The sequence below is a fragment of the Porites lutea genome, chromosome 2 (genome assembly GCF_958299795.1).
Source record: "Porites lutea chromosome 2, jaPorLute2.1, whole genome shotgun sequence".
Taxonomy (NCBI): domain Eukaryota; kingdom Metazoa; phylum Cnidaria; class Anthozoa; order Scleractinia; family Poritidae; genus Porites; species Porites lutea.
The window spans coordinates 43,714,152-43,727,331 of record NC_133202.1 but is presented as its reverse complement, the minus strand read 5'-3'; the positions used below and the strand labels follow the sequence as shown (position 1 = coordinate 43,727,331).

The 13,180-nt window shown below is 37.0% G+C and overlaps 1 protein-coding gene across 1 annotated transcript; it reads left to right on the top strand.

Annotated features, from left to right (window-relative positions):
- Window positions 1-1,782: 1,782 nt before the first annotated feature.
- Window positions 1,783-12,939, top strand: LOC140928709 (L-fucose dehydrogenase-like). The gene is made up of 9 exons (XM_073378486.1): window positions 1,783-1,934; window positions 3,018-3,056; window positions 5,703-5,800; window positions 6,880-6,946; window positions 7,368-7,459; window positions 7,961-8,065; window positions 8,323-8,390; window positions 8,928-9,024; window positions 10,597-12,939. The coding sequence occupies exons 1-9, from the start codon at window positions 1,844-1,846 to the stop codon at window positions 10,744-10,746; spliced, it is 807 nt and encodes a 268-aa protein (XP_073234587.1). The 5' UTR covers window positions 1,783-1,843; the 3' UTR covers window positions 10,747-12,939.
- The last annotated feature ends 241 nt before the right edge of the window (window positions 12,940-13,180 follow it).

The window sequence follows — 13,180 nt, the reverse complement described above, 5'->3', positions numbered from 1 at the left end:
CGTGAAAGATAGGTGGTTCTTGAAAATCGAATTTGTTCTTTGAACAATCCTTAAAAGATGGTTGCAATTTTTTGTATGAACCGCGGAGTAGCTCAGTCGGTAGAGAGCTTGACTGTACCAACAGTCGTGGGTTCGATTCCTGGAGCCAGATCAATACTCAGGGTCTTAAAAGGTAACTGTGAAATGGAGGAACTGCCTAGTTTGCCTTGCAAATGCCTAGACTTTCATTCGGATGACCACTTAAAATGGCGGTCTCGTCTCCTGAAGGAGACGTAGCAAAATGGTGTCCTCAGTTTTCGTGCTCATGCCACAATTACACTCCAGTAATAAACAATTATTGGACGAGGTTTAGCAAAATATCATGATTTGTTAGTGGCGAGCAGATCAATTATTTGCCGAAGCCATAACTAAAAAAACTTCGCGAAGTTTAAAGAAAAAAAAATAAAAAAGTTGGCGACATTTTTAATTCATCTCCTTGATGCTATACCCATTATGACAAGGAAAGAAGGTGGTTGGATGAGCGTTCCAAAAAAGAACCGTTTTTTTAAACCGAACAGTTTCTGAGCAAGGCACTTGTTTTTACCTTAAAAGAGGTTAATGAATTGCAATTGAATTGCAATTGTTAGTGGCAATTTTTAAGTTTTTAATATCTTAAATTTATCTTCTGGCATACTTGTTTTGCTCCTGTTTCGCCAATTTTCTGAAGAAAAATGTCTCAAGCTGTCTCCCTGACAACAAATTTATTTTACAGGCAGGCAAGATAGACAGCTTTTTGCCTGGTGTTGATAATCAAACAATCATAACGGAATTAAGTACTTATTGTTGAGGCTTTTACTGTTATGCGAACGAAAGTTGAGGTCGCTGAACGGATTTTGGGTGGTTGTTCCTTATAAGAGGCTAATGGGTATGTGCCGCTGGATGGGATTGCATTTTCCCAACTGGATTGACTGTAATGGGGTTGCATTTTCAATAGAGTTACTAGAATGGGGTTGCACATTTTCGGATTTTTTGGGGTAAGACAGTTCTTCATGTTTACGGTTAGCGAACGTACCAGAATGTTTGTAGTGCAGCCAGCTGAAAAGTAAAGTGTCCTTCATTCAATCTAAAAAATGGGTCAATTCATAAAAATAGAAAGTGGCTAAGTTGGGATCGCAAAACTCACATATTTGTCCAAAAGTGACCAAGATGGGGTCTATAATTGGCCACAGAATAGACTGTAATAGGGTAGGGGCTCTTAGCAAAGCTCTGAGAGCGGCTTGCCAGCAAAAATTAACCCAAGCCCCTCTCCGGTTGCCAATTTCGCTTTTTTCATCTTCGCCCCAGGCCTTCGTTCCCTAGAAAGTTAGTCATGCACAATTCCATCCGAACTGAAAAAAGAAAAACGCCTATAAATAAGAAAGGCAAAGGGAAAAAAGAAAGATCGAAATAAATTCGCAAAATTAAAGTAAGAAAAAGAAAACAATATAGTCCAAAATTTTTGCTTGTACGCATGCACCAGAAACAAAAAAGCCAATAAGGAACCAACAAGGAATGCCCTTGGTCAGTGTCGAAAATCGTTTTTAGCAAGACTCTTGATTTTATCGGTAAAGAGATATCAAAACCCACGTTGTCTAAGCCTTATCAGGTGTCCGAACTTCCTGGAGAGCTAAATATCCCATCAAACCTTTCGAAATATCTCTAGGTCCCAAGTCTCTTTTGAAAGGCCTTTTGAAAAGGCTGAAAATAAATGTGAAGGAGGATCGTGTCTGTGAATTGAGGGTTGATCACGCGAGGTTTAGACGACTTTTTGTCGGTGTAAGAGTATAAACTACAGCAAAATCACGTGCCTCAGGCATTAGAAGCTATGGCCACTTCCAAGCTGAGATACGAAGGAAAAGTTACAATTGTAACAGGAGGCTCTAAGGGAATTGGAGAAGGAGTCGTCAGAGAGTTCGGTAAGTAAACAATACGATTAAATGCAGTGTTATTTAACTTCAGGGCCTTCCTCTCTGTTTTTAAAATTAAGTTTTGTGTTGAAATATTTTATACGACCGACTCTGTTCTTCCTATTCATAGGCTGCTAAAAGGTTCATTTCTTGGTGGTGGGAGCTTCGTTAAGTAAACATGACTGTTTTTTAGACATCATGTGACAACATCATATGACTTTACACGAAGCTTTCCGACTCGAATTTCTTGTATAACAGAAGGGCAAAATCGTTACTCATAAGAAGGTTACTTAATAATTTATTAAAAAAGTTTATAAATAAGCAAAAAAGACAAAAAACAAACAAATAGAGACTCCCCCCCATCAAAAAAAAAAAAAAAAGAAAAAAGAAAACTAAACTAAAAAACTCCTTCAATTTCTTTCAGCGGTGAACATCGTATGGTGTTTATTATGTTTCAGTTATTAGAGCGGTTTTCACTTGACTGTCGAAAGGGATTGGTTTTGGTTTTGGTTTTGGTTTTACTACGCCCTTTGGTTGGCTAGTGTATTTACTTTGGTTTTGGTTTTACGACAGTCAAGTGAAAACCGCTCTAGCAAGTTTTTTTTTTACTTCCATTGAATACTAATAATGCTTCAGTCCCCCCACCCCCTTCCCCAGGCCACTGTGGGGTATTTGCCTTCCTTGTCAGTCTGGTGGGGGGGGGGGGGGGTGGGGGCATTAGCAAATTTTGTGTGGTCTGGGCATTTGCCTACCCTTGATACCAATGTAGTTTGCTGTCCTGATATAACTAAACATTGCTTATCAAGATGTGGGAAACTTACTGCGTGATATGGGGAGCTATCGACGTATATGAATCAACATTTTTTTATTGAATCAAATTTCTTTTGATCTGGGATTTGAATACAATTTAGGGCACTTCTATGCTCATGTATGCTTACAGTTGGATTGACTGATTCATAAAATCCAAAGGCAGAATAATGAATTATTGTTTTCTGTTACTTAGTAAATAAAGTAGGAGTGAGCATGGATATATAAATGTGGAAAACTATTTTCTGTTTACTCAAAGTCTTTTAACACCGTTTTGTTTCCTAGTGAAAGCTGGTGCCAAAGTTGTCTTTTGTGCTCGTGGGGGTAAGTTTCTTGAACATATTGTATGTTAATTTTCTGGTAATTACTGACATTTGAACCCTTCTGCCCAGAACAAATATGGAAAAATGTTTGGTATCCACACTCCAGTCACATCACAAATTCATTCTTACTCTTTGGAGTACAACTGCCTCCATACAGTGCAAAAAAATGTTGGAAAATTATGTGGAATTGTTAGAGGCCATATTATATGGTGCAGAAAAGTTCCAATATGAAGCAAATTGTAATATGTGAGTTCTGTTGGGAAGATTTAATGTAGAACACTCATGGTCAGTAGATTCTAAGCAACATTAATATTTCAAAGGTTAAATAGCAGCTAAATAGCTGCAGTGTAATAGCCTTAAATGGGGTTTTTTGAAAATGATTGTTATTTGAGTTCATAATAAACAAATCTGCGCTGCGAGTGTTTTATATTTTATGATACAAGTAGTATACTCAGAATTGATGCATTGCTATTAGACTGTTCATTGAGTCCCTTATTTTTTTGTAAGATCGAGCACTTAACAGTTTGAGGGGCTGTCTTGGTTTCATAGCCTTGAGGGTAGAGAGGCAAGAAAAAGAGGAGCGACTGTCCTAATGTTACTGCAGCTCGCATTCAAGGGGCGCATTTTTGCAGCAATGCAGGATTGGTCATCAGACAATAGATGTTACTTACCATGTAAAACAAGTTTAGTTTAAAGGTGTTTCACTGACAAGTCCTCATTTCTATAAAACGGTTTCATAATATTTCTGTTCACCTTACTTAAACTTTTGTGCTATTTTGAGTTAGATCTTCATCATTTTAGGCCAATGATTCTGGAGAGAGAATTTACATGTATTTATCTCTGACTTGTATTAAGTAGGGCAGACTCTTCTTGACATTGCAGAGATGGCAGAGTGAAAATTTATTATGTACAATAAAATAGCTGTGCCTGACTGCAAGAATTAGTGAAAATGCCATATTTTTGTGGTTTACCCACAAGAACTTTGAAACCCAAGAAGTCAATAATTTTACTGTAAGAAGCTACAAAAATTACCGCAAGCCTCAACAAGGCACAAGAAGTAGTTTATAAGTCTTCACCTACGGCAGGACTTTTCCGCGGGTGGCGGGTGACGGGTGACGGGTGACGGGTGACGGGTAGCGGGTGGCGGGTGACGGGTGATGGGTGAGGGGTAGCGGGTGATGGGTGACGGGTGGCGGGTGGCGGGTGGCAGTTGGCGGGTTAAAAATATATATGAAAATAAAATATTATAATAAAATATTATTATTGATAATGATATAACTGTAAGTTGTAATTTTAAAATAATTTCAACGTTTATGTACTAGCTACCAGACTCCAAATAAAAGTATTGTCTTGTTTTGTTTTATCTACTTATGCGGACTAATAATGGAAAAAAAACCCCGAGAAATCATGCCTGTGAAAACAGTCACCTCTCCTCTTGCTCCGCACCGCAAGTGATGTTTTGTCAGGCTACACGCGGTGTGTCAAATGAAAATGGGCTATGTCAAGCAAGACACATGCCACGTGTCGATCTTGTTTGTCTAGTTTGCTTTTTCTTCCACATCAAGACGAAAGATGATTGCACTTCCCCAACCATTTAGCTGTGTTTATAACAGACTGCAAGAGATTCGGCCTCCCGTGTCGTAGCTCAGTTTTTGCCCTAGTATGCGGCATGACTGCCATCCTAATCAGTATTTTTAAGTACTATTTAAGAAATGTAGATCCTTTTTGTATATATACACAACGAGATCAATTCCCGTCGGAGACGCCACATGCCGCGAAAACGGTCCATGCTGTGTCAAAATTGTCTTGCTCCTTCTCTTGCATGCATTAACATTGACAGCTTTGTTGCTTTAGTCTTATGAAAATTTCCTTGTTTTTTCGAAATAGACATTTTGTACATTTCAAACTACAAGTCGCGAACCAAATTGGCAAAGATTTATCCCACAGGCAATGTAATGTTTATCCCAACCTATAACAAAAGAACAAACACACTTGTCAAAAATCTGAGACACTGTACAAACATGTCGAGAAGAGAATGCGATCTTACTTGTCTGGTCGCAGGATAAATATTACTTTAATTTTTATGAGTTCCTCAAGCTATTTCGTGCATGCGACATCGTGTAGAATAATATTGCTAAAATATCGCTTTTTGTAATGTTTATTATTTTTTTTCTTTTTTTGGTTTCCCCTTTTTATTGTTATTTTTTTTATTTTTTACGGCCTGACCCACCACCTGCCACCCGTCACCCATCCCCCTGGGAAAAGTCCTGCCGCTTCACCTACAAGAAGTTGGTGGTGTTTGTGTGAGTGATATTTTTTTGTTGGTTGGTTTTATTCATTGCACGTTCTTGCAATGCAAGAACTTCTTGTGCCACTTCTTATGCATGCATTATTTTGGGCTGTACTGTTCATTGTTATTGGGACACACACTATAAATTGTGCACAATACATTCTCTTGTTAGTTAGTTTGATGTGTTATTATACCACAGCTAGTACGTTTGTGAATGTGGTCGACTTTGTTGGGCAGTACTTTGGGCAGTAAATGTATTATATCATTGGGAAGTATACCCCTATCAGGTCTTTATTTTGTACATTGTATTGTTATGCTTACATCATACCACCTGTATTCTCTGTGTTGTGCCTTCAGAGGCTGAAGGGGAAAAACTTGAAAAAGAACTAAATGGCACAGGTCCTGGAGAAGCATACTTTATCAAATGTGACGTTACTAAAGAGGAAGAGATCAAGGTCAGTTTACTTTCTAGAGTCCCTCCAATCTGGAGTCATTTTTTTTAAAAAAACCCTAACTTTCTGGTATCAATAGACCTTTGGACACGGTTTTTTCCTATTTCGACATGGACAAGTTAGGGAATGATTGTCAACTGCACTGGAGGAGGACCTTTACACTGTAGTAAAATTGTCAAGTTTGACGGTGATTTATTGAAAACAAACAAATATAAACCAGGAAGAGGCAAAATCCTAATTAAATTTTTGTAACTTTGTGGAGCTATATTATTTTTTTCTTGTTTAAGACATATCACTTTAAATTTTGGCAGTGGTATCGACAGATTGTCCCCGACTGGTACAGTTCAAAAGTTGAAAAAACTGAGGAAGGGTCTGTTACTTGCAACAATCTTTGCAACACTTTAATGTGTTCACTGTCTTACACGGTGTACCTTATTTATCTTAGTTTGAAATTCATGTCAATTTACATGTACTACCAGCATCCTAAGATACAACTAAGTTTTCTTCCCACACTCTGCTGGCACGCTGAATCAGTCAAAATTAAATTTTTTGGTCTATAAATACAGACATCCCAACACAGCTGTCTGACAACACCCTGCTAGCACACTCATTAAGTCAACGCTTACTGTAAGAATGATTTAGAAGTATAGTAGGGCATCCTTGTAAAGATTCTTTGTCTACCATTCTTTATCACATTGAAGCTTTACATTTAGGATTCGAACCCAGTGCCAAATCTATCTTGACCATACCTACTGCCCTTGCTTCCCGAAGAAAATGACCATCTTTATCCTAACACGGCTCTCGGCTAACTCTTTAGTACACTCAATCAGGTAAAACTGACTGTTATGGTGTATAACCACAGTCATCCCAACACAGCCCTCTCAGCTAACCCTTTAGTGCACTCAATCAGTTAAAACTGACTGTTAAGGTGTATGTAGCCACAGTCATCCCAACACAGCTCTCTCAGCTCACTATTAAAGGTAACACTCTCAATCAGTCAAAACTGAATCTTTTGGTTTATGACTCATTCATATCATTTCAAGACAATTTTATTAACGGTGTCTTTCTTTATGTTAATAAAGAATTTAGTGGAGAAGACAGTTGAAAAGTATGGTTGCATTGACTGCCTCATCAACAATGCTGGATGGCGTAAGTCGAGAAACCAAGTTTTATCTTCTTTGTCATAACAAACAGCAAACTATTAAGGTTAATCTGAAGTTTTGCAGTTGCAAAACTCAGCTATCTTTGTTATTAATGTTCCTTGGTTTAAGTAATATCCAAGGTTGTAAAATTAATGAAGAGAGATGGCGTTTAATTAGACTGCAGGCAATCCACATCAGGATGATTGCATGAGGGAATGAAAAAAAGGAATTAAAATAGGTCAGCTGAAGGGACTGGCTCATTTTCTCCATTCCTGTGAAGCCTCAACTTGAGTGACTGAAATGAGGGTGCCTTTATGGTAGTGGAGTATTTTTATTACAGTTTGTGATTCTAATTATATGAATTTCGTCAATAAAGATGTTTTGCTTTTTATGTTTTCATCATCTTGAATTTTTTGCTTTGTTGACAGATCCCCCAAGTAAAACAATTGATGAGACTTCAGTGGATTTGTTCAGAGAACTGTTGAATCTAAACCTTGTAAATTATTTCTTATTTTGTAAAGTAAGTACAGTATTGTTGTTCTAGGCTTTTTAGTTACATGTATATGCAGGTGTTTAATTTCTGTTTAATTGTTACTTTTCATAAGACAAAAGTGGAGGAAGATTTTTTAAGGGACGTCAGGAGCCCATCAAATAGCCCGTGTAGCCCGTGAGCCCGTGTAGCTATAACAACATCTTAAAAAATACCTTCATGGCATTAAGGTTCATGATGTAAAAATATTTCTATGTACCGGTATGTCAAAACAAGGCCATGTGTAAAATATTTTTGTAAATATGAAATAAGTTTAATTTATGTTAAATTAGTTCAGTTCGGTTTATTTTCACTCAATATAGATTGATGTTTACAAGATAAACGTCTCTTTAGAATTAATATGAAAGTTTGAGTATGGTGGCCAAGTGAAACATAAATTGTTTTTCTAGTTGGCCACCATAGATTTGGAAATTTAGTTAAAATTTGAGACTTTGCCATTTTAAATTGCCTTTGACATATTTTTCTTTGCAGTTTGCTTTGCCTCACATACGGAAAACAAAAGGAAACATTATCAACATGTCAAGTTTAGTGGCACAAATTGGCCAGCCTGGAGCTGTAGCATATGTTGCAAGCAAGGTAATATAAATAAACATTTTAACATTTTATAACCATGCATGTTCTGCAGTTTTCTCAAATGTACCGATTTTTTTAAAAACAAACTAAAAAAAAAAAGATATACCAAATAAAATTTTGACGAGAAATATGTCAGGATTTTTCTTTTTACAGGGTGTAACAAACCTTCAGTTCTGTAGTTTTCATAACTGGCGATGGGATTTTAGCGTAGAGAGAAAAAGGGCCGTGATAATTAACTTGTGACTTTCTTGTATTACAAGGGTGGGATAACATCAATGACAAGAGCGCTCGCAGTTGATGAGGCTAAATATGGAGTACGAGTTAACAGGTAATTAAAAGTGATTATCAGTCATTTAACACATAGCATAAGAAGCCCCTTTTTTAATAACAGATTATGTTCTTTTTAGGCTATCTAATGATGGACTGTGTAATGGATGTTTTCACCCCTCCTCAACATTATTTTTTTCTCTACTATCTCAATAATTTTGTAAGCTGGAAAATAAGCAGTAAAACTATGTTTAAGAAACTGAAAGTAACCAGAGTATAATACCATCAACTGACGTGATACAACTCACTTTGACTCTGAAGATGACTACCGAACAGGTAGTCAGTCAGTCACTGTCAACAATAACAGTCCTATTCAGGACTACGTTTACCCGGACAATCAAACTCAGCCTACTTTTGAAATGACTCCTGGTTCAAACCTTTCACAGTTTTTGTGACTAATCTGTTGATAAGCAGCCACTTGCCGGTACCCTGAGGGTGGCCGCTTAATGGAGGTTCATCTGTGTTTACTAGACTACTTCTCAAAAAAGAAAACGCCATGAACAGTTGTTTCTTAAAAATAGTCCTGTATAATTTTCAGTGTTTCACCTGGTAATGTATGGACACCATTGTGGGACCAGTTGGCCACGTTGACTGGTGACTTTGAGAAAAGTAAGAAAGATGGTGAAGAAGCCCAGGTATGTTAGCTTGGCTTGGGTTTTATTTTTTCATTTTTCTTTTCCTTAGCATTGTGGCAGTGTAGCACAAAACTTTAGTCATTCAATGTTGCTCTTACGAAGGGATCAGCATGGAAATGATAGGTTTTCAGTCAGTACAGTAATCTATATTTACACACAGTTAACGATTTATTCAGGTACAACATGTTTGAATTTATTTAGGTACATATGTACATCTGATTGCTTGTCAAAATCCAAATCACCTGAGGATAATATCATGTTATTGTAATTGTTACACCAGTTAATTAATGTAATAATCTAAAAGCCTGATATCCATGAATGCCGTGCTTCTAGTTAAATATACATGTATTTAGAGATCCTTCATGTCTTACGCCATTCCAGAAAACAGCACCACTGTAGTGGAAACTATTGTGAAGATAATTTGTGCCTGGCAATGGTATGGCTAATATATTCACAGACATCCGGAAAAGTGTGTGGAGGTGTATCATATCGTTTAGTAAATTTTTGGGCAAATAGTGTGCTTGGATTCATTAGGCGAACGGTGGGTCCTAAAAATCCTCCGTTGTTTTCAAAACTTTATAAGAGTCTAGTACGTCCGATACTCGAGTACTGCTCTCCAGTTTGGTGTCCGCACCTTAAAAAAGACTTAAACAACTTGGAGAAAGTACAACGTAGAGCATCTAAATGCGCCCTTGGAAATGTTGGGCAAGACATGCCTTACGAAGAACGCCTAAAGCTCCTTAAATGGCCATCACTTGAACAAAGAAGATTATTTTCGTCCCTTATCGAGTGTTATAAGACAATAAATAGACTTAATGGACTTGATCCCTCGGCATTTTTTACATTTGCACATGATTTTCGGCCCTTAAGAGCCAACCATCGTTTTAAACTTAAGCTTACATCAGCAACTTTAAATAGTTTTAAACATTCTTTTTTTATACGCATAATAGATAAGTGGAACAATCTCCCAAAGGAAGTTGCTGAGGCGGAGAATTTGAATATTTTCAAGAACAGACTGAGACGTTATCTTATAGATTTTTCTAGTGAACACTAAGTTCTTTTACTGTGTGATGTTTTATATACATATATAGTTACTATTTTAAACAGTTGTAAATAATTTATTTCTTAATGTATTTTATTATCAGGAGATAAACTAGAAAGGGATAACCTCTTTTATCTCCTTTTCACTTTTTCGATTTGGATTTGTGAATAAACAGTTATTATTATTATTATTATTATCGTGAAATACACCAGAAGATATTGCCAATACTTCTAATCCAATCTCTTGATCACCTTCAATTTATTCGCAATTTCCTTTGTCCTGCAGTACCTAATTTTGGTGACTTGTGGCTAAATTCCACTAGAGAGGTTTTCTACCAAAGCGTTTCTTGCTACAAATTTTGTAAGGCTTAAAAATCTCAAAAAATCTTCCAACGAGAAAAAAGTTTTAAAAATAAACCAAATTGCAGCTTGTTTAAACTTGTCTAGGGCGCTTGGTGCTGGCGATATGTATCTCAGCTTTGATTGGTTATGCTCCCCCTACCGACAGACTCTTTCTTGTTTTCTCTACAGCTGTTAGGTCGCATGGGAACTCTTGAAGAATCTGGTCAAGCCTGTTTATACCTGGCTGCCGAAGCAACTTTCACTACTGGAATTGATTTGTTGTTGAGTGGGGGTGCTGAACTCACTTATGGCAAGAAAACCCAAGTGGAAAATGCATAGATAATCAACATTATTTTACTTCTGGTATCTCGTAGGCCTCACTTTATTCAAAGAACTTTCCGTACTCACCCTAATTGCTGGGGTTATCGATTATTAATTAATTATTGATTATTATAGATTATTGCTTCTGAGCCGCAAATAAGTTTTAAATATTAAATGCGTATTATTTAAAAAATTACTTATATTTTTGAAAAAGTCTCTAAAAAATACAAAAAATTTCAAATATCTTGAAAACTAGGGTAACCAAATTTCGTGTCGTTAAATTCGAATCTAATTTATTCCAAATAGAAACGATATTGAAAAGAACTCGGTCCACTAGCTGAACGATAATAACTGGGCGTTTTCAGTATTCCTTAGTATCATATCTATTAACTATTTCATTGGTTAAATAGGCAACTTAGGGTGAAAAAAGGGTGCCTTTAAGGCTCAGAGGCACCCTACCACCCAGCGTAAAAGTTACTGCTGATCTACATGGAATGTTTGAACATAATGAGGTTACAACATACAACGTTCAATGACCAGTAATTTTTTAATGTATCTTAAAAGTTTAGAGTTTTAAGGTTTGTACTCGCGTTCACAATCACTATCGCAATCACGATCGCAATCTCGATCACAATCACGATAACAGTCACGATCGCGATGACAATCTCGATCACAATTATGATCACAATCACGATCATGATTTAAGCCAATCCTCTGCTACTTTCAAGTGATTTCAGAACCAGTAATTCTGAAGAAAGGTGATGTACCTTTCTCAAGAGTAGACGATGCACCTCCCTTGGCCCTTATAGGGCACCACGATCCCACGAGGCCCTTAGCAAGAACCCGATATCGAGTGATGCTTTTTTCAAGCATAATAGATCCTTCTCATAATTCCTGGCGCTCAAAGAAGTATCTCTCACGCTTTTGATTAAACAAACTTGTAACAATAGATCGGAGATAAATGACCCCAACAATGCACCTTGTCTTAATAACAGGTGTGTAGGGAAACCGGTCATTTCGATACTAACTTAAACTGTGAAATTGCACCAAACTTTTGATCACTTCAAGTATAAAAAAGTTTGCGCATAAACATGAAAAACATTTTGGGTGAATATTCTTCGTTCTTTAAGCCATGTCCGTAAACAATTAGAACTCGATTAAACAAACTTGTATGAAACGACTGCAAACCTTTTAAATGCCAATGAACAAAGAGGTTTGTGAGAGCTTTGGGCACCAGCCTTACTGCAGAATGGTGGGTTGAGTAAGGCTCCTTAAACAGATTCGTTAGTCTAATTAGGAGTTTTCACAGCAGAAAATTCAAAAGCTTTTTCCAGTGAAAACGTACGTCTCAAAGATTTTCGAAGCGATCGCCGAGGTACACGTAGAATTCAGTTTTACATACAGTCACTCGAATATAATCACCGAAATCGCTAACATCTTTCAGATCGCTACACCTTTTCAGCAATCCATGCTGAACTAAAATAACATCTCTGATAAGCCGCGTTGTTTCAAAGGCCAATAAAAATGTAGGTTTCTTATAGTTTGGTGGCCCTAGCTTTACTGGAGGGTTTGGTTCAGAAAGGATCTTTAAACGTCGGTGGCCTTATTCTAGTTAGGAGTTTTTAGAGCAGTAATTTGAACCAACCCATGTAATGACTAGGTCATGCGAAAAATTATCAGGATTCGTTTTTATTTCTAGACTCTGCAAGTTGGATGTCAAACCCAAATTAGGAATAGGTCAAGTAATCAACGTAAACCGTACGTATATCAGTGTTGCAATATGTTGCTTCAAACAGGTCGAAAGCTGACTTTTTGATAGCTCGGCTGAGCTTTGCGCCTAGAGCAAATTGATCAGCTTAAACTAAGGGCCAACAACAAGGTCAGAATTCAAAGTGAAAGAAAAATATGAAATTTTAAAAATAATTCTTAAGAAAATTGAAAATCACGAAGCCGCTTAAGGCTGGAAGAAAAGCGTTAAAACTGATGCCCAGTCTAAATATTTTCTGCCTCGGGTAAAATTCTCAAATGTTCAAATTAGTTTCAGGAACGAAACAGACCGTGTTTCTCGCAATTGACCTTGGATATATGAGAATTTTGCAATTTTTTTTTTCACAGTTGTTATTTCGAGATATTTTATGTAATTATTGTAATTAGTACGGGGCGTTACTGTTTAAAAGATATTGATTTTATTAAAGAACGAGTTTGTACGTACGAGTAGTATCTTTAAATTTCGAGCTGGTTATGCCTCTAGAACTCTTGCCCTTTCCAGTTGCTGAGCAAAGCATGAAGAGACGTACGCGATTACATAGGCTCTGACAGTATTACAAGTTTTAAAGTTAATAGCGGAGTTCTCTCGCGCACGAAGCGCTCGCAGCGGAGCACCATAGGTAAGACAGTTTGGTTATCTATGCATCCAAGAAGTGTGGCCCGAATAAGGAGAGGAAACTGACTG

Bases quoted from the DNA above. Each gene is read 5' to 3' on its own strand.
- LOC140928709 (XM_073378486.1), top strand. From the start codon at position 1,844: ATGGCCACTTCCAAGCTGAGATACGAAGGAAAAGTTACAATTGTAACA. The intron at 1,935-3,017 runs GTAAGTAAACAA...TTTGTTTCCTAG, and splicing joins AGGAGTCGTCAGAGAGTTCG to TGAAAGCTGGTGCCAAAGTT. The intron at 8,066-8,322 runs GTAATATAAATA...TTGTATTACAAG, and splicing joins TAGCATATGTTGCAAGCAAG to GGTGGGATAACATCAATGAC.